Source organism: Mastigoproctus giganteus, chromosome 4 (assembly GCF_048544385.1).
Source record: "Mastigoproctus giganteus isolate SK-2022 chromosome 4, ASM4854438v1, whole genome shotgun sequence".
Classification (NCBI taxonomy): domain Eukaryota; kingdom Metazoa; phylum Arthropoda; class Arachnida; order Uropygi; family Thelyphonidae; genus Mastigoproctus; species Mastigoproctus giganteus.
In genome coordinates this window covers 30,411,982-30,434,279 of record NC_143578.1, presented here as the reverse complement: position 1 = coordinate 30,434,279, position 22,298 = coordinate 30,411,982, and the positions used below count along the sequence as shown (strand labels likewise).

The 22,298-nt window shown below is 35.1% G+C and overlaps 1 protein-coding gene across 1 annotated transcript in view; it reads right to left on the bottom strand.

Moving 5' to 3' along the window:
• Positions 1-8,626: 8,626 nt before the first annotated feature.
• The window catches only part of Gmppa (GDP-mannose pyrophosphorylase A), a 232,896-nt gene continuing 219,224 nt past the window's right edge, over positions 8,627-22,298 (bottom strand). Inside the window, exons 9-11 of the mRNA XM_090372189.1 lie at positions 15,292-15,384; positions 10,928-11,099; positions 8,627-8,727 (exon numbers count right to left, since the gene is read on the bottom strand). Of these exons, the coding sequence (XP_090228315.1) occupies positions 8,627-8,727; positions 10,928-11,099; positions 15,292-15,384 (366 nt within the window). The remainder of the gene's footprint in view (positions 8,728-10,927; positions 11,100-15,291; positions 15,385-22,298) is intronic.

The window sequence follows — 22,298 nt, the reverse complement described above, 5'->3', positions numbered from 1 at the left end:
CAGGACTTCGTTCATAGATTTTGATCAATAAGAGATGCAATTCAAATTATAAACTGCCGAATTTAATTTGATTATTAATGATTAAACATACAAAATAAAATTAGATGGCACTGTTGAAGTATAAAATGGCAATTCATCTGTTCTGTCTCCAATCTCTCCTATTAAGTTATTTAAAAACTACTATATAATAAAACTATTTTTTTATGTAATTTTATTATTTAGGGCACACACACACACACACACACACACACACACACACACACACACACACACACACACACACACACACACACACACACACACACACACCAAGTATGGTACAGTATATCAAAGGAATGAAATTACCATATATAACAAGTTTATTTAGCAAGCATTATAAATAACCTGTAAACTTTAGAAATCTCATATAAAGATTGCTTATAATTTGGCAACTACCCAATTTGTAATCTCAAAGTGCAATGAGGATGAAACCATGGCGAAGTTGGCATGACTAATGAGAGGGAGTAAACATGGTCATTTGCTCTTTCCCATCTAAACCCACTGCATTTTGAGTCAATGATGAGGAGTGAAATATCTGATTTTTTCACAGAACACAAAATCGGCCAGCTACAACTACAAATATGAGAAATTTTTACAGCTATCTGTACTCTCAAATATGGAATGATACAATTGACTTATCATATTTTATTTGAAAAGTATCCAAAGGTCTCAAACTATGCGAGCTATGAAAAATTATTGTACAAGTGGGGCACAGGCAACACCTGCAAGATGGGATCAAGGCACTAAATAGCAAACTTAGCTTACTCAATGGTTATGTACAGACTTAGCCTAACGCCTTACTGATACAATTACCATATTTCGGTGTATAAGCAGACTTATATTTTTGCCTTGAAAATGTTTTTAATCATATGTTTGCTGTATAAGATGACTCCTTTTTTTACAGTCATCTTTTGCACCTTGTGTAGTGGTATATTACAGTGAAATTGTGGTATATTACATAGAAATAAGAATTCTATTTCTTTTTTTTAAATTTAAATTATTTCAGTTCATTTTTTTAAAAGTTTAATTCTATTATACTGCACAGTAAAGAAGTAGTTAATTTCATACAGACATTCCTTACGTAGAAGGCCAAAACTGATACCTCCAGATAAAGATAATAACATGATATAGCTCTTAATACACATGGGAAGCTTTCATTACATAACTGAGCCTTTCCTTGTTGCCTGTTCAGCAAACTTGTTTCTCTGTAAACAATGCCACACTCTAAAAGGAAATTGCTATAATAAATTGATGAATCTCAAAAGTTTAAATCTTGAGAACTCAGAAAACAAACCCAAAAAACATGACACCCATCAAATTTCATGAACTGTTTTTTTCTGATGAGAAGATTAACAAATTCTTGGGTTTTAAAAGGGAAACAGCAATGCTTATTTGTGTAATTTCTTTACTTCACTTCATCTTGTGAAGGCTTTTGCAGTATGAGACGTTTTATGACAGTGCCACTTATGCAGATTCAGGTTAGTAACTAACTGCATACAGAAATGGTACAAAGGCACTAACTTGTATGTTGTTATAAATATAATGTTATTAATACGTTATTAATATTAATAGTGTTATTAATAAAAGACATGTTTCTAAGTGTAAACATGTGTATTTAATTGGGATTGAGTATTTTATACTTGACATAGGTTAACCTAAAAATTTTAGATGATTTTTTAGTTTTTAAGAGGTCGACCTATAGGCTGGAATATATGGTATGTTTTATAGCTCACATAGCATGAGGCCTTTGTTCCACCAGGTAAGTCATAAATTCACTAAATTTTTAAAACTTCTGAGACCATCATGCATCTCACTTAGTGTATGTTTCTCATCAGGTCAATTATTTATGATGTTTACTTCCCTACCAATCACGCCTCAAAAAAAGGCTGAAACCATATTATGAGGAATGATGTAAATTTTAAACAAAAATATTGCTCTATTTTGCTAACATGCAGTCTCAAGATGGATAACTGGTTTCTGCTGTTAAATAATTTTAGTGTTGATGCTAAGTAACACAGCTCCCTGGAATATCACAGGGGAGGGAAAAAAAGATCATATAATTCCACACTGGCCACTCAGCTGGTTAAATTGGTTTGCTATCAAAAGCAAGAAACCCAAACTGCTAAAAGGCAAAATTTTGCACCAATGAGAATTTTATCTTAAATCAATATTTGGCTATCTTAATAAACTCTGACTCATAGGGTTATGGTTCACCCTAGAAGTAGAAACCTTTTCTGGACAAAAATTTAACTGTCCTATTCCACTGAAACATTGACTAATTTTCAAGATAGTATATAAAGTTTGGGTTGGCAGCAATTAAAATATTTTTACAAGGTTTGATAATTATTTTCCAGGATTGAGCCCACTGTATACATATCAAAGCACATAGGACCATGATGCAATTTGCTATGGGAGATGACCTACATGACTGCATCCCTCTACAAAGTCATATGTATTATAAGTTGTCTGCAGACAGTTGTGCCACAGCAGTTGTCTTTTCAAGGTGGTGCTATAATGTTAAGCAATGTAACAAAAAGCAGAATAAAAAACATTTTGTTTTGGTTTGGAAAAAACTGCAAATGAAACTAATGAATTGGTAAAATAGGTAATGATGGATTACCTTGCTTGTGTTTTTCACTAATTTGCAAGATTTCAGCAGGATGGCTGTGAGGATCTGGAAGACGACGAGCACTGTGGACATCTAATAATACTTCAAATCCCAGAAATGGCCCAGAAAGTGAAGCTGATCAATTTCGTTGATAGAAGGAAAATCACTAACAAGGAATTTGTTCCACCCAGGTAAGACAGCAAATGAGTAGCATGTGCAAATTGGAATTGTTTACTTAAAAGAATTCACAATGCTTCAGTTTCAAGAAAAGAGAACTTTTTTTTTTTTTTTTTGATTTGGTAGTTGTTGGCGCATCGGCTTTTGTGGCCATATTGCACCTCCCAAGGTTTTTGCAGTACTTTGATCCAAGGCCGAGGCGGGAATCGAACCCGCGACCTTTGGGTTGCCGGGCAGGTACTTTACCCACTCGGCTAGCCCGGTCGGCCGAAAAGAGAACTAGTTCCTGTTAAATAATAGTTCTAGATTGCACCACCTGTTCTTGTGTATAACAGTTCTAGGCTGCATTACACTGATTGTCAAGAGCTTTTGGCAAAAGGTGGGACTGAGAGCTAAATCAGCCCTCCCATTCCCCTGATTTATCTTACCTAGACTACTACTTATTCCCCAAAATGCAATCCAGACTTAAAGGACAATGATCTGATGAATAGAAAATGCGACAAAAGAATTTGTGGTGGTCAATTCATAATTTGAAAAATATTAAGTTTTTTTTTTTTAAATCGGTAAACCTTGTATGTACGCTACACATTATTATATATGATAAGTACACATGATATAATGAACTGAGAGAACGAGAGAGGGATGGGAGGAGAAACACGAACTGAAATATTTAAATATTAAAACAAAGTAAAAAAAAATTACAATAGCTTGGCCATGTCCAGTAAAACAAAGCAAAATATATCGCTATTTTTAATGTTAGAAGGGAGAGACCAATGGGAGATCTTAGCATTTTATGATAACCTGAATAAAGATCTCAAAGAAAGAGCAGGTTTCAACTTCCATGAGGAGATGGAGAATTATTGGGCAGGGGGCAAAAAAAACAAAAAAAAAAAAAAAAAAACAAGACTAATAAGAAATATTTATTACAAACGCATTTATAAACATATAAAAGTTGGAATAAAAAATATGCCATTTTTAAAATGTATTTTTTGCAATGTATATGGTATCACTAACTAAGTAAAAAAAAAAAATTTCAATGAGAAATATTTATTTGCAGTTATGCCAAAACCTTATAAATACTGGGGTACAAAAACCAGTTCTCAAATGGAGATTGGGATTATGTTCCCCTGTGTACTTTTCCCAAGCAATTTATGCTAAATAATAATGGAGTATTTTCTGTTTTTTATTTAACTATGGATTATGATAACACATGCCATATAAACAACAGCATATATATGTTTTGTAATTAGTTGGTGTATGCATATATCCCTTATACAGAAATCACAAATTGCTCATCCACCTAGCCTACAAAATAAGTGGATGGGTGAATGTAGGGGAACCCCCATGTCTATGGCACTATAATTTGGCTCCCTGTATCCATCACATGTAAATATGAAAATCACATTTTATCATGCATATCTGAAAAATGGCATACAAGCTCACTGTACGACTGGCAAAACTGAGATAAAACAAAGTGAAAACAAATAAATAATATGCAATTTCAAGCATGAGGAATGGAAACATTCAGTTTTTATAAGACGCAAAAGCAGTGTCTAACAAAAGCTATGTAAGTAGCCATGTTCCACCTAGGGCCACAAGTGATGGAATGTTAATATGGGCTATACAGTATAATCTCAACAATTCATCACCAGCAGGGCTATCATGTCTGTGGCGAATTAATCAACATGGCAAATTAAAAGCAGCAGAAAATTACACTGTACAAACTGGTAGAAGGGCAGTTGGGACTTGGAAGAAAAGACGAAACAAGCAGCATGATGAATTACTAAAATTATACTGTATACAGGGATATCACATAAGTCTAGAAGCATATGCAACAGTTTGTTCAGTTTTATGTTTATGTTATAATCATGATGATGTCACTGAATAAGATGAGAATGTGGAAGTAACAATGCAATGCACAGGTATTATTCAGTAGAAGTTTCAAATATGTTTAATGCATATTGCCTGGAATAACCCCCAGTTATCCATTCTGTATACAGCCAGGCCTCACATAAAGCGAGTTCGATTAACGCGTTTTTCAGTTACCGCTATTTGAAAAAATTATACCACTTTTCATTTTACACAATGCAAATTTCCAGTTAACGCGATTTTTTTTTTTTATGCGATAGTTGAAAAAGATTTGAATCATGCGTTAAGCTTAACGCAGGTTGGACGGGCAATAAACAAACATTAGCCTGCTGCCCACCTCAGTGTGTTCCATCAACCATCGGAAGACGTGTTACTTGTTTCTCTCCCACTAATGAAGTCAATGCAGACTTGCATTTAAAAATTCAAATTTTTAAATTAGCCAGATGAAAATGTTACCGCGAAGGAGATAACGATAAAAGAACCAAATGAAATCTTTCATATCGCAGAATATTTATTTCATCAGGGCCCAGAGAAGATTGTTGTCGGCTATCTAAAATTTATTGATTGTGTCTTCATTGTGTATTTTATGTTAGAGGTTCCCAAACTTTCTCGGTTCACAGTGTCCTTAGTATCTCAGTAATTTTTTCACAGCGCACCTAGACCAAAAAAAATATCTAACAGTTCCATTTATTAAGTAGTTAGATCCAAACAACTTAATAAGAAATGTTGAAACTGTGAACTATCTCGAGCTAATAGTTTGCACAGTGTCCGACAGATGTAGAGTATCGCTGTTTCCCTCAAAAATTTAATATATTCTGTGGTGCACAGTTTGGGACCCACTGTTTTATGCAATAATGGAAATAATTCCATAATTATTTTCATTATCTTTTACATTGTATACAGTTAAAAAGTTATTTAAAAGGTATTTTTAAAATTCTTTATGGATATTCCAGAAGGTCAAGGACCAATTATAATTTTTCTTATTGATTATTATATTCGATTAACGCGTTTCCGTTTTGCGCAATGTGCTCGAGGGACAAATTAATCGAGGCCAGCCTGTATATAAGTTTCTGATGAAATTAAGAGATGGAGGTCAGTGCTGGATAAAGAACACAGCAGACCATCTGGGAGAAGTCTCAAACAAATAATTACAGCAATGCTTAGTGCAAATCTGACCAATTTGATTGGATACTATGATGTAGTCACAAAGGAACTGGATGCAAAGAATAATTTTGATATCATATATTTCGATCTTAGAAAGGCTTTTGATACCGTTGCACAAATTAGAGCAGTGTGACATTGGAGGCAAATTGCTGCTATGGATAAAAGGATGGTTGAGAGGGAGAAGACAGAGGGGTAATCAATGGACACTGCTCTTCGTGGACTAATGTTATTAGTGGAGTCCCCCAGGGTTCAACGTTGGGTTCATTGTTGTTTTCTGTATTCATTAATGATATTGATGATGGTATATCAGACAATGTCCAGGTTTGCAGATGATACGAAGGTCGGCAGGGTTGTTAATGACATTACATTGCTGCAACAGGATCTAGAAAAGTTGAGCAGATGGGCTGAGAGGTGTCACCTGAAGTTTAACATTGACAAATGTAAAATACTGCATATTGGAAGCAGTTACCCCAGAGTAACGTATCAACTGTGTGGTACTACACTGAGAGTGGTAGAGAATGAAAGGACCTGGGGGTAATTGTGCAGGCAGATATGAAGTTTTCTGAGCAGTGCAGATGGTCTGCAGGAGTAGCTCATAGTGTCTTGTCAATGATATACAGGAATTTTTATAGCAGGGATAAGGAGGTGATTATCCCCTTGTATAAGGCAATGGTCGGGCCACACCTTGAGTACTGTATATAAGTCTGGAGGCCTCATTTTAAGAAGGATGTAAAGCTGTTGGAACAAGTACAGAGAAGGGCAACAAGATTAGTGAATGGAACAAAGTGTTGCTCTTATGAAGAAAGGCTTAAGTTTTGCAAATTACAGTGTCTGGAGACTAGGCACCTGCGAGGTGATCTGATTGAGATGTATAAAGCCTTGAATGGATTGAGCATGCCCAATGCTGATGGGATTCTTGCTCAGAATAATCGCACGAGGGCATAAGTTCAAATTTAGGAAAGACAGTTGTAGGATAGATGTGTAGAAGTTTTCCTTTAGCTAGCAGGTGGTTGATTGCTGGAACAAACTTCCATCTGTCATTGTAGTTGATAGCTTAAACAGATTCAAGGCAGAACTGGACAAACATTTGGAGTGAGTGGATGGGTGAAATGAGAAGGGTGTGCATGTGTGTGTGTTTTTTGACTGATGCTATATAAGCTTGTTTTCTTGCATCATGTGCCCTTGCTAATGCTAATCTGCGCACCACACGTCTATGGAAACTACCAAAAATATTAAAGCTGATATGTAAAAATCAGAAATGATTAGTATTTTTTGATTATGTAATTGATGGCTACACAAAGAGCCAAGAACTTGACTAAAGCAATTATGTTAGAAGTGAACAGGGAACATTTAGATTTCACTATGAGTACATTGACACTTTGCTAAGAATGGTCTAGTTATGAATAAAAACAAAAAAAAAAAAAAAAAAAACCCAACAACAACACTGGCAGAATTTTAAAATATGATTTTTGAGTTTTTGAATGTGCTTTGAAATCTAGAACAGTAGAAGATAGGCTAGATAAGACTTTTGTTAGTTTTCATAACACACAAATACACAAAGCTAGTAGCAATAATACAAATAAATGGCATTAAAAATGTTTGTTATTTTCTATAAAATACCCCCTTCCATATACTCCTTGAAGACAGTGCCTGCTACCAACTGTAGTTTCTTGAGAACAAGATAATTAAACAATACTGTCTAATTTTTAATATTTTTACTTATTACTAATATTTTCAGTTGTTCACCAGCCCCACTAACCCCTACATTTAGTTCATCTAGGTTTTCAATTATTTATGCCACATAAAAAAAAAAAAAAAAAAAAAACACAAATGACATTGCTATATCTCAGGGTTTCACCACACTGTTATTTTTATAATTGTATCATTATCGAAAGCAAACTGACAAATGAATTTGTTAGTTTCACATGAACATACACAGACATAAAAGGAGTTTCTAAAGATGCCCATATTTTGATGATGATGATTTCATCATCATCATCAAATGACTCAAGGTTGGTAATTATTTCATAACATTAAACAACATACCACAACAAGCCAACAGCAGGTCTTCCCCCCACAACTCACAAAAGTCAGTGTTGTTTTTTTTTTTTGTACTTGAAAATAAACTGGCATTCAACTAGTGACACTTTTATCCAAAATTCTGTATTCAAAAGTTCACAAGTTTATATATATAAAAAAAAAAAGCACCACAAGAAACAATGAAGAAATATAGTCTAGTAATTTGATATGCTTGCCCACAGAATATCTGAATAGCAGAGACTAATAGAAAAAAATACCACTGATTGTGCATGTTTGTATAGTACACACTGTACAAAAATATCAAACCTTGGCAACCTTAAACAATTTTGCTCTTTGATTTTCATAAGTGCTCATAAAAGGTTCAATGAAATGAAAGAGGAAGAGAATCTAAGGTAATGTTATCATGAATTATTAATTTCTGAAGGAGTGATGGAGACATATTCATGATGAAAGATGTGTGATGGGAATTGTACAAATATACATTAAAATTTCCAATCACAACCAGTATGTGGAAAGGTACACAGTTCAGTTTGGCTGATTTTGAGTTTCTATAAAGCAGGAATACCTTCGTTTTATAACTTTCTAAAACTTAGCACACAGTTTTCTTCTGCTTTTTAACATTCATATCAATCCTCCCTACTTTTTCTTAGGAGAATTTCCATTCTGAAACACTGATTAAAAAAAAGATAATAATAATAACTGGAGTGTCCATATCACAGTTAAAGCAATTTACAAAATTATTTCATTTTTGTAACTCTGAGCCAAGTCTTTGTAGGGCAAAACAATAGAATTGAGAACAATCACCTCTGCAGGCACTTGAACATTGCAGCCTAAAAGGGAAGGGAAAAAATAAATTTATATTAAAGAGAACTAAAAGTATTATTTCTTAAATTTACAAAACAATTACTGAAAAAAAAAATCAAAAATACAAATGCATCAAGTTTAGAATGTAAGTATGGTAATATGCCAGTAATAAACAATTTAAATCTTTCAAAATAAGCTCACACATGTTCTTTATAGACAAGACAAAAAAAAAAAAAAAAACACCACACCAAACTTTTAAGCATAAAAATATAAAACTCAAAGCAAATGTCACCATCCTTAACATTTATAGTATAATTGTGCAATCTTCGGTCAAAACAAGAAATGCATTTCTGAAACAAATTATTTGAGAGTGCAGTGTGAGGTGTCATGGTAGAGAAACTAGCCACCATTTTCAAAAACCTGGTAGCAGTTTATCCTAACTTTTCTTACAATTGAATCAGTACATCTTTATAATAAGCCTTGTTTACTAACCATTCTGAACAAATACATAATGATTGATACTCTGCATGTAAACAAAATTAAAAAAAAAAAAAAAAACTTCTTTCACATTTGGCTGAACCTGGCTTGGTTTTTTAAGTTTAGTGACTTCATCCAGGACAACTGGTCATTTCAGAGTCATAGCTGTATGCCCATGTTTTATCACTAGTAACAAAGCAATTCATGGAATTCAACTTGAGATTCTTGAATCAGATTAAGCATGACAGATGTGGCCATACTGTGGTTCATGGGCTGCACGTGGCATCATTGAGAAAGGGAAATACATGGTTTCTGTCTATAAACATCTGTTAATTAGGATTTTAAAATTACTCAATCTGACAAGCAAGTTTTTATTTCTGTACATGAATTTTATGTAATAAAATTCACATACACAAATTTTAAAGGTTGCAAGCTTCAAATCCTTAAAATATTATGTTGTGTGGCTCTCAGGTTTACTAAGCTTGGCCACCATCGATAGACTAATATTTATTTCTTTGGATGCCTTTCTTGTGGGTTTTTTGGAATTTGTAGACACTGAGGACTTAATGCTCCAACTGGAACCATGTGATTATTTTTTTTAATAAACATCCTTCACACACTGGTACATTAGTTTGGCCCATCCAATGATCCCTTTAGTAGTTTGGGATTCCTGCTTTAAATGGTCAAGTTTAACACAGCATTTTATAACTATTAGGTGTGGCTAAAATGAAACAAGAATCGTTGCTTACCAATGTCTTACTATTGTGCATGTGAACAACATTCATATTGCGCTGTAGCTTGTTTTTTCCTGTAAAGATCAGTTTTTGTTTCCTTGCAAGCGGTTTAAGTTTCGATTGAACTGTGCCTTTTTAAGTGAATCAGTGTTTTAACCTTTGGTAGAAAAATGAGTGATTGTAATTTAGAGCAAAGAATTATTAATTTTTTTGTGAAACAGTAAAAATGGTGCAGAAATTTTGGAGATGTTATGGAAAGTGTACGATGATGAAACCATGAGTCAGCCACATGTGTACAAATGTGGCTGACTCATGGTTTCATCATCATCATACACTTTGTCCACGATGACAAGAAGACTGCCAACTAATTGCAGAACAGTTACACATTACATAAAGGAACAAGTAAGAACAATTTTGAGAGATGGTTTCTGCATCATAATGCACTGTGTTATTCCTCTGTCATGGGGAGAGAGTTTTTAACAAAAAAACAAGAACATAACATTGGAGCACCTGCCTTATTAACCAGATCTGGTGGCAAACATTCAGAAGAACAAAACACAGCAACTAAAGACAGTATCTTCTGAGGACTTCCACTGCTGTTTTAGAGACTGGAAATCACAAATGGAGTGCTGCATAGGCATGGCTGGAGAGTACTTTGAAGGGGATAAACATAGAAATTGTAATTAAAATAATAAATGATTTAAAAGATATTTCTTGTTTCTTTTTAACTGCACCTTGTATACTATTTCGTCTTTGCATTTAATTACTTTTGTTTGGTAACAAAATAAGTTCATGCTCAAATGTGAAACAACATCAAATTACAGAAGATAATCAAAGTTGCTAGAATGGAGTTTTGAAAATTATCTAAAATAAGTGATTTTTCATGTAGTATGTCCACCCAATATCCCATCTGACTGATTCATATTTCTTTAACAAAAGAAAAAAAAAAATCTGTTTAAAACTGTTACAAGAGAATTTGCTAGCACATGTAATGAGTAAATCTGACATTTCTTACCAAGAACAGTGATAGATGGATTTAACTTTCCTTCACTATTAAATAATGGGACATTTTCCATTTTGGCAAATGGTTTATTAGGATTTGGATCACAGGGAGTACCTTCAATTCTAGCCCAGCAACCCACAGTGCTGTTCCATCCAACAATGCTATGAAGAATTAGAGTATGATCCTGGGGGAGGAAAAAAAAAAAAATCATGTACATGACACACACACACTAAGGAATGAATAATTTATGTGCATTAGGCATTAATTTTTTTCCTTCGAGTCATAATGCTATTTTATGCTTCTGGTAGTATTTTTGTTGTAAAAATAACAATAAGCTTAATGAACATAAAACTTTTTTATACGTGAAAAAATAAAGGCATGTATGCAATGTGTAGGCCAATCACTGTTATGAATGACGCTGATTTTTCACGGAAAACTTCTGACTAGTTCACAATTCCAGCCAGCCAGCTAGTATGACACTAAATTCCAGCCAACTGAAATTTAGTTATGCTTTCTTCAGTGAAATTGTCAATGTATAAATCAAAGTAAGCCACACTGGCCTTGACTTCATTGTGAATTCAAGCTCATAAATTTCTGTACCACATGCTATTTTCATGCTTACAAATGTTAGCTGCTTCTCTTTGATCAAATTTATTCATCATCATACCATGTGGTTGCACATTTGTTCATACTCTGCAACAGAAAGTAATATCAATCGGGTTGTACATTTCCTAATGTTTCTTATAGAACTTCCCTTGTGTTCAAAAAAATAGTGTCATATAAGCACAGTTTACACATATATTTTAGGAAATACTGAGAGCTGTGCAGAACTTATTGACTAACCCTTGCATCTCTGTTTTCACACTCTTACAAATTTTAAACCAAATGGCTTGGCATACTTTAACAATGCAACATATGAGGTTTGGCAATAAAGTTTCCAGACTGGTACTGTTGTAGTCATGCTTGATGAGTCTGAAAATAAATGGAAATGGTATGTTGTAGTTCAAACTTCCTCCAACAGATGGTGGTAGAGAGACTGTCCAGCAGGCTGATGGATTGCAAGTAACAAACAGTTTCATTTGTAGCGTTAAGGTTTCATGTCATGATTTTGTAATGGAGCAAAGAATGAATATCAAATTTTGCTTTAAACTGGAAAAATTTGCAACAGGAATGTACGAGATGTTAACAGTTTATAATGAAATGTTAAGTTGTACGTGTGTGTCTGAATGGTATAAGCAGGAAAACGTTCAAGAAACCATGGCAAGCAATTGTAATTTTCCCTCAGAATGATGGCTGATGAGTTGGATATGAATAAGTAGTTGATTTGTCAAATTCTGCATGAAGATTTCGGGAAAAGGATGCTCCACGCAAAATTGTGCCTCACAAGTGAGCAGAAGCAACAAAGAGACGACTGTACTGTCACTGGAGATGGGTGTTTCAGTACAACTCAGAAATGAAGTGTCAGAGCATGCAGTAGACTTCAAAATCATCACCAAGGCCCAAAATGTTCTTTTTACAGAAGCCCAGGACCAAGACAATGCTGATGTTTTTCAACAAATGGTGTGATTCACAAGGAATTTGTACTTGACAAGGAGAGAGTCAATGTCGTGTTCTACATGCTTCAAAGACTAAGTGCATTTCCTGGGCAAGGCTACAATTTCGTGACAAAGGTAGCTGGTTCTTGTTGCACAACAATGTCTCTGCCCATTCTTCACTTGTTGTGAAGACATTTCTGATGAAATATGGTACTGTACAGAGCAACCATCCACCTCACTCTCCTGATCTAGCATTAGCAGATTTCTTCCTCTTTTCCAATGTGAAAAGTGCCCTCACAGGAAAGAGATTTCAGGAGGTTGAGAACAAAGAAAAACATAATCACCGAACTAAACATTATCTCTTTGGACGCCTTCATTGACTCTTTTAGAATGTCTTATAAGAACATTCAATCAGGTGGTGATTGCTATGAATAAAAATAAAACAATTTCTGAGCTCCTTCACTTTGTTTTTTTTTTATTGCACCAGTCCAGGAACTTTATTGCCACATCTTGTATGCTGGAAGTTGCTAATATTGCATATTACAAGATTCCTCTCATTTCAGTTTTAACATGTTCTGTTTAACAGAACATACTAGAAACATGCTAAGCCAGCAACATAGCACTAAGTCTAGAATTTTAAAACCAGGTTAATTCACATTACGAACTTGCAGAGCAAGTGAATAACAGAAGGTCGACATTAATAACAATGTTTTTAAACTATGGTTTATTAGGGCTTTTTCAATGTTGTGTCGGGAAAAGGATGCTTTATTCTACAGTTTGTTACTAAATTATAGCATATGGATTGGAGACATGGCAATGTATCACCAATACATAAAGGCAATTCTAAGAGTGAGGTAGGTAACTGCAAACTGGTCAGTCCGACTTCAGCAGTAGGGAAAAATCATGCAGGTGATTATAAAGAGTGTAATATTATAAAGAGTGTAATACATGGGCATCTGGACATAAATGGAATATGAAGGTAATACATGGTTTTTTTAAGAGAAAATCATGTTTAACTACACTAGTTAGCTATTTTGACACAGTTATTCATGAGCTGGATGTAGGAAATAATTTCAATATTGCTTGTTTGGATTTTAGCAAAGCATTTGACTCAGACCCTCATGAGAGGTTACTGTATAAGTAACCTCTCAGGATGGTGTGAGTCAAATGCTTTGCTAAAAGTCTCATGAGGGCTGAGTCAGTTCTAGGACCACTTGTTTCTGAGTTTCATAAACGACATCAGCGGTGTAATGTCAAAATTTGCAGGTGATTTGCAGACAATTAACCATTGTTGCAATTGTAAGAGTGAGAAAATGGTTAATGGTTAGTGCAATTCAGTTTTCCTTCAAAATGACTTGGATAGGCTTCAAGGATAGTCAGAAAAGTGGCAGCTTTTCTGACTATCAGCTATGTTTCTGTTCAGAAAAATGTAACGTCTTAACACTTGAGGAACAGTAAAATAACTTATACCACACTTAATGGAGTTGAATTAAAAACAGTAGAGAAAGAAAGAGATTTGGGAGTTATGAATGGATGGGTATGAAGTCTGAGTAGTGTAAATGGGTGGCAAGGAAGGCCCATGGTGTCCTATTGATGATTTACCAGATATTTGCTTATAGAGATAGACAGGTCATAATCTCACTGTATAAAGCAACTGTAAGACAGCACTTGGAATACTGTGCCCAAGAATGCCGACCGCACCTAAAAAAAGACACTGACCTTATGAAAAGGGTCCAAAGATGGGTAGCCCACATGGTGAAATCTGCAAAATGGCAACTGTATAAGGAAAGACTGATTATGTGGGTTCTGGAGCATAGCAATAAGGCATCTTAGAGTGGACCAGACTGACCAGTCTATAAGGCTCTTAGAGGGGATAGCAAAACAAATGAAGGCAAAATTTTCACTGTTATAAATGATTCCAGGACTAAAGGCCAAAAATTCAAATTACAGCGAAGGAGTTTTAGAATGGATTGAGGGAAGTTCTCTTTTAGCCAACGAGTTAATAACTGGAATAAGTTATGTTTATAGATTGGCAAAGAGTTAAGCTTTATGTTTCTATTTTTTTATTTACAGGTGTTATCATTAGGGAATGCTGGTATAGCGTAGAGAGAGAGAGAGAGCGCATTCAGTTATGCCAAGAGAATGCAGTGTATATCACTGTTCAGATGAAGTGGTCTCCCTAATCTCCAGGCTTTAAATACTACCGTTACCAACAGACTTGAATGAGTTGCAAATCATGATCACAGAAGTAACTGAAACTGTGAAACCTGACATGCTAAAGAATATATGGAAAGACATTGATGACTATTGGGTCATCTGTAGAATAATTGTGGCAACCATATGAGATATTGTTAAATTAAATTTGAAGACTGCAGTACACTATCATTTTTGAAAACACAAAACAAGCAGTTACAGACAGACGAAGTTGCAAACCTACTTTTGAATAACCCTGTATTTGCAAGAAAAAGAAAAGTATCTTTAGGAAAGAAATGAAGTTAACTGGTATGCCTCGGTATCTTCCTCTCTCTCACATACCCATCCCTTCCTCTTAATTTGATAATAAAAGTAACTTAGATTTCACGCTAAATTAATTATTTATATACTGATTTTACAATCGTATAATCTATAAACATATACATACAATAATGGCCACTGCTACTGTTGTATATATCACATTGCAACAACCACCAAATTTTGGCAGAAATAATTTTGCCAGAAAGCCATTCCTGAAATTGTTCTCAAATGTGATGATGACTAGACATTATGTTCTTTAATTATAAGAAACATATACAGACACAGACATACAAACATCCCATTTTATAACAGCAGTGCAGTGAGTACCTGGATTGTAGCATTTCCAAGGACAATAGATTCTCGTATCCTAACTCCAGCACCAATAACAACTCCTTTTCCAATGCTCACATTTGGTCCAAGCTAAAAAAAAAAAAAAAAAAACCACATGAATTGAAAATATGAATATTTAGCAAAACAAAATTCATTAACTGATATTTAATAAAATGTAAGTAGAAAAATCAATTTCACGATATCAATGCAAATTGCTAATGCACTGCAAATTTCAATCATAATCTCAGTTTATTTATGAATTGGTATAGGATGGTGCACAAAGCATTGACACATTTGTATCAGCAATTAAATTGAATAATTAGTTTGTTTAAAGTTGCCATGAGTTCCTGGAAATTTTGCTAGAGATTAGGAATAAGTCACAGCACTTCACATGCTCATGATTCTCATGTACTCCTATCAAGTGCGGTCTTGCTTCACAATCGAGCAGAAGACTTTTTTTTTTTTTTTTTGCAGAAACAAAGTGTAAATGATGTATAGAGAAGATTCGGGACTCTTCTAAAACACATCAGAAACCTGATATTTATTAATTCAAGCACAGTTGGAAGAGGAAGGTTGTGTGATGGGACAAAAACAACCTCACATGTCGAGTGTTCGCTCTCCAGAAAATGAAGCCTTCCAAGTTTCCACAGAGCATAGTCCAGAAAGGCACCAAGAAAAGTAATTCATAACTTGGAATACAATACTTGCCGTTTTGTACAAAGACTGCTTTAACTGAATTTGAAAATGTTTTCATACAGGATTATAGCACTGCATAAACTTTCTAAAAATAAGCAGAAAAGATTTCAATTTTCTGCATGAGCTGCATATAGGTTAATGCAGTATTACACAACTAGTTTTCAGGTGAAAACCATTTTTTTTTTGGAAGGGTGTGTGAATAAACAGAGCATAGTTTTGAGCAAAACAACACCCTTTTCATAAGAAAAGTAGCCATAGAAAAAAATAACCAATGTCATTTTACCTTCTTTTATTTCTAAAGAGCCTGAGTCTAAGCACTTTTATTGTCACTGGAGGGGTAACAGCATCCTCAGCTGGCTGATGGTAAAAATAATAGAGCAGCATTATTTTATAAGGCTATTTCAACTTCTTTCATTTATCTAACGACCTAGCACAGATTGTTCATTTACCTACAAGAATACCGGACAATCCTAATCATACAGCCAATACGCTTGATCTTTTTCTCACAAACAACCCTTCTAAGTACAAGGTCGAAGTGAGAGCTCCTTTAGGCACTTCAGATCACAACTTGGTGATTGTCTCTTCTCTAATGGAACCTTTATCTCATGGCTATTCCTAACCTCGTATTGTTTGGCATTACAAGAATGCAAAATGGGATGACCTGCGAGACTTCTTTTCTTCTTTTCCTTGGTCTGATTACTGTTTCAAAACTTCTGATGTCAACGTTTGCTCAGATCGTGTCAGTGAAATTATTCTTGCAGGAATGGAATCCTTTATCCCACACTCCACTTTAAAATCTCGTCCTTTATCTAAACCTTGGTTCTCCAACAAATGTGCTAAGGCTGTCCAAGAGAAGAATGTTGCATATCGTAATTGGCTTGTTTCTAATTCTTCAGTTTCATTTTCTGCCTACATCAAAGCTCGCAACAATTCTAAAGCAGTTATTAATCAGTCCAAACTAGAGTTTAAACAGGCTAAGAGTAGAAAACTTGCTTCTTGCCCTAATGGTAGCCGAGCATTCTGGTCTCTTGCCAAAGCTATTAGCCGCAACTTTTGTCCATCTCTGCTCCCACCTCTGTCCAAACCAGATGGTTCTGTTGTCACTTCAGCCAAGGATAAAGCTGACCTGCTAGCATCCCATTTTTCTTCCAGCTCATGTATTAATGATCTTGGTAAAACACCTCCCACCATTCCTAACACGCTCCATTCAATGCCTTCTGTGGTCTTCCGTCAAAAGGATATCAGAAGGATTTTGATGAATCTTGATGCTAAGAAAGCTCCAGGTCCTGATGGTATTTCTCCACTTGTTCTCAAAACCTGTGCTCCTGAACTTACTCCTATTCTTTGCCGCCTTTTTTCACTTTCTTATTCCAAAGGTGTTTTTCCTTCTGCTTGGAAATTTGCTCATATCCAGCCAGTTCCTAAAAAGGGTGACAAATCCCTCCCATCCAATTATCGTCCCATTGCAATTACTTCTACTCTTTCTAAAGTAATGGAGAAATCAATTAACCGGCAACTCTTAAACTACCTAGAAACCTTCCGTCTGATCAACGATCGCCAGTATGGATTCCGTCAGTGTCGATCCACTGGTGATATTCTGGCTTATGTTACCCATTTATGGACTAATTCAATGGAAAGGTTCAGTGAAACACAAGTTTTTTTTTTTTTTTTGGTAGTTGTTGGCGCATCGGCTTCTGTGGCCATAGTGCACCTCCCAAGGTTTTTGCAGTACTTTGATCCAAGCCCGAGGCGGGATTCGAACCCGCAACCTTTGGGTTGCCAGGCAGGCACTTTACCCACCTGGCTAGCCCGGTCGGCAGAAACACAAGTAGTTGCTCTTGACATCTCAAAGGCTTTTGATCGTGTTTGTCATAAAGGTCTTCTAAACAAGCTTCCATCTTATGGTTTGCCAACTGTTTTTAGTACTTGGTTATCCAGTTTTCTCTCTGATCACTCACTGAGGGTGATGGTAGATGGCTCTCTGTCTTCTAACTTCTCCACTAATGCCGGTGTCCCCCAAGGTTCAGTTCTTTCCCCCACTCTTTTCCTCTTGTATATCAATGACCTTCTTCCATTGACTGGAAATCCTATCCATAGTTTTGCCGATGATAGCACATTGCATTCAACTTTCCATTTTGAGAAACCTTGTCCTGCTCAATCAGCTTCAAGTTTTCGAAAATCTGCTGCCAATTCCTTACATGCCGATCTTCAGGTAATTGTCCAGTGGGGCAAAGACAACTTAGTTGATTTCAACCCTTCTAAAACTCAGTCTTGTCTTATATCTCGCAAAAAGGATTCTTCTGCTCCTATGCTTATCTTTAGTGACACTCCGATTTCTAGGCAAAATGATATATCTCTTTTGGGGATTACCCTGACTTCTAATCTCTCTTGGCACAAGCACATTACATATATTGCTTCCTCTGCATCTAAAAAACTTGGTTTTCTCTTTTGCTCTCGGCGTTACTTTTCTTCCAAACAGCTGCTCACTCTGTATAAATCACAAATCCGCCCTGCCATGGAATATTGTTCCCACATCTGGGGTGGTGCCCCCAAAACCTCTCTCAGGCTTCTTGATTCCATTCAGAAGAGGGCAGTTAGGTTAATTAATGATTCATCTCTAACAGAGTCTCTCCACTCGCTTTCTCATAGACGTACTGTTTCTGCTGCATGCCTCTTCTACAGATACTTCCATGGGCACTGTTCTTCTGAATTGGCTTCTATAATTCCCGCTCTCTCTTTCAAAACAGTCCGAACACGTGCCGCCACCAGTCAACATCCATTTACTGTCCAGCTTCAAACCCACAGAACCAACTTTTCATCTTCCTCATTTATTCATTCAACTGCCGTTTTCTGGAACAACCTTACTTCATACGTATTTCCTGAAAATTACAATCTACAGAAGTTCAAGTCCAATGTCAACAAATATCTTCTTTCGTCTTTTCAACCTCCAACCCAAGCACAGTACTAAGTACTATAGGTTCTAATACCTCTCGTGTTTGGGGTTCTCATAAAAAAAAAAAAAAAAATCTCTTTCTTTCAGATATTTATCCAAACTCATCTTAAACTTTTATAAATTTTTAACCTCCACAAGAGTAAGCAGGGGTTTACTCCAACAGCCAATCATTCTTTAACTAAGGTAAAATTTTTGAACACCTAGTCTACTTTCACTCATTGGTACTTTGTCATGTGACTAAGACAGATCTCCTTGTGTATGTCATGTGACTAGGTGCAAAAATCTATGCTGTTTAGTTTATTATTTAGTTTACATTGTTTAAGTTGGTTGTTTAAGTTATGTTTAGTTTACTATTACTACTATTTAGTTTACTCAAACCTTTCGAGAATTTGAAGACTTTGATCAGGTCACCCTGCAGGAACTCAGTTTCCAAGTGCTACTCTTTACAACAAGTCCACATCTTTTCTAAATTGGAGATCTCAAAGCTTGTATGCAATATTATGTGGCATAACCACTGCGTTATATAATGGAATAAGCATCCCTCTATCCAAGTTCTTATATGTCACTGACGAAACCCCATGTGCTCTCCTACCAGTTTGTCTACATCATTTTGATAACTTTATATAGTTATCAAAATGCTTGTATAGTTACCTCCAAGTCTCTTCATTATCTATAATCTTCAGTTTGGTGGTACCCAAGTGGTACATTCCTCTAAGATTACTGTAAGATTTTGAATTTTCTTGTATTATTAAACCTCAGATGCCATTTCTCAGCCCGTTGATTTATTTTATCCAGTTTACTAAAGTAGTATATCCTAATTAACGTCATTAATTACTTCACTTACCTTTATCACATCAGGAATAAAGACATTAAAGCTGAAATACTTTTATTGTTTCTAATATTCATTGACAATGAATTAATAATTACTTTAGTCAGACATGATTTACCCCTAACAAAGCAATGCTGTGATTCCTTTCCTTTTACTGCTAACATAACAGTAAAGAAATCCTTGTTACTGTTTCTTTGTACTCTTAGCCAAGGACGTCTTGTAATCTGCCATAGCATGTCTAATCCCCCTGAATAATAACTTTATTACAGACCAATTATGTAGTTTTTGAATGTTAAAGTTGGAAATTCTAAAATTGGCCATACTGCTTTTCTGATTATTAATCCTTTATGACAATAATCCCGCCTTTTAAAGTTGTTACTCCCAGCAGACGAATATGATAATAGGAAACATTCAGAGTTAGACAGCTTGCATGAGAAAATGAATAAGAAAGAGTTATACTCTGTAAAATCTGACCCTTTTACAATTCAGAATTATTTAAAAGCTGACAAATAAAAAAAAAAAAAATGGTCATTTTATAATCCAGAAACATTAAGAAAGCAATATGTCATTTGGATCTATGACTGCATTTGTCTTTATAAGAAGCCATGCACAAAAAAGGTCACAATTTCTCTTTTAGTGATATTTCTTATTCAGTAAATTTTTGTAACTTAGCTAACTGCTCTTAGTGCCAACTGTTCTTTCTTCAGAATTACAGCTATGTGGCTAGTCATATAGTGCTTGTATGACATTTCTTTGGAACAGCTGAGATTGAAGAAATATAAAAATGCCCAGTGTGGGTACAGCTGGAAAAATGTATGCTTCATTAAATGTCAATCTCTACCATGAACAGTTACTTACCGATGTGCATAAAGAATAAATTTAATTCCACACAATAACCAAAATTTTTTCTACTATTATAACTAGTCATACAGAATGTTAGCTGCATGACAAGTTATAATGACATACATACAAACAACAGATTTAGTTCAACACAAAAATAAAACTTAGTGACCTTGTTACTATACACAAGAAACTGACTGAATTTTTCTGCAGTACATTATTAAAATAAAAAAGTCAAGTGAACTGCCAAAGATTGCATATCTTGTTAATTAATCTTTAAGAGTTTTTTTTTTTTATCTTCCATTATTTTTTCTTTGAAACACTCTGATAATGTACAATCAGAGTATGTCGAAGAATGCATACATTTAAAATTGCTGTTACAGTACACAAAAACATTTGACTTTATCATTTGTTTACATTTAACAAATTGAAATATTATTGACATTTGTAACCACTAGCACTATCTCTTAGTTATTATAAATGTGCTTCTACACCAAAACTGCTTAATCATTAGGTGCACATCTCTAAATTCTGGAAAATTTTTAAATCTCATCAACCTGGAGTTGCAGGAATGCAATTATACTGCAGTCATAGCATGGATTTGCTAAGGGGCGATCTTGTCTGACCAATCTGATTGGTTACTATGACGCACTAACAAAGGAACTGGATGCAAAAAATAATTTTGGTATCATATATTTGGATTTCAGAAAAGCTTTTGATATTGTTATACATGAAACACTGCTGTATAACAGTATAGTATCAAGGGCTAGTTATCTATGAATGATTGAGTGGGAAAAGCCAAAGTGGTTATCAGTGGATTCCCCCACATCTATATGTGGGTTTGGTGCTGGGCCAATTGTTGTTTTCTATACTTATTAGTGATATGGACAAAGGTATTTCAGGCTTAAATGTCTAAGTTTTAAGATAATACAAAGGTTGGCACAGTGGTTACTAACAGTAATCAAGGTAAACTACTACAACAATATCTATAAAAATTAAGCAGACAGGCCGAGAAATGGCAGTTGAAGTTTAACATTGAAAAATGCAAGATACTGCATATTAGCATAGGCATATGATGCAAGAAAGCAAGTTTATACAGCATCAGCAAAAAAAAAAAAAAAAAAACATTTCACCCATCCACTCGCTCCAAATGTTTGTTTAGTTCGACCTTGAATCCATTTAAGCTATCAACTTCTACAACAACAGATGGAAGTTTGTTCCAGCAATCAACCACCTGCTGGCTAAAGGCAAACTTCCGCACATCTATCCTACAACTCTCTTTGCTCAATTTGGATTTATGCCCTCTCAGGTGATTATTCTGAGCAAGAGGAAGAATCCCATCAGCATTGGGCATGCTAAAACCATTCAAGGCCTTATACACCTCAATCAGATCACCTTGCAGGTGCCTAGTCTCCAGACACTGTAAATTACAAAACTTAAGCCTTTCTTTGTAAGAGCAACCCTTTGTTTCATTCACTAATCTTGCTGCCCTTCTCTGTACTCATTCCAGCAGCTCTACATCCTTCTTAAAATGAGGCCTCCAGACCTGTATACAGTACTCAAGATGTGGCCTGACCAATGCCTTATACAAGGAGATAATCTAGGGTTACCATCTTCTGCGCTCATAAAAAGAGGACATTTACATGTTTTGGGGCAAATAAAAGAGTACAAAAAGTTCATCTTGGA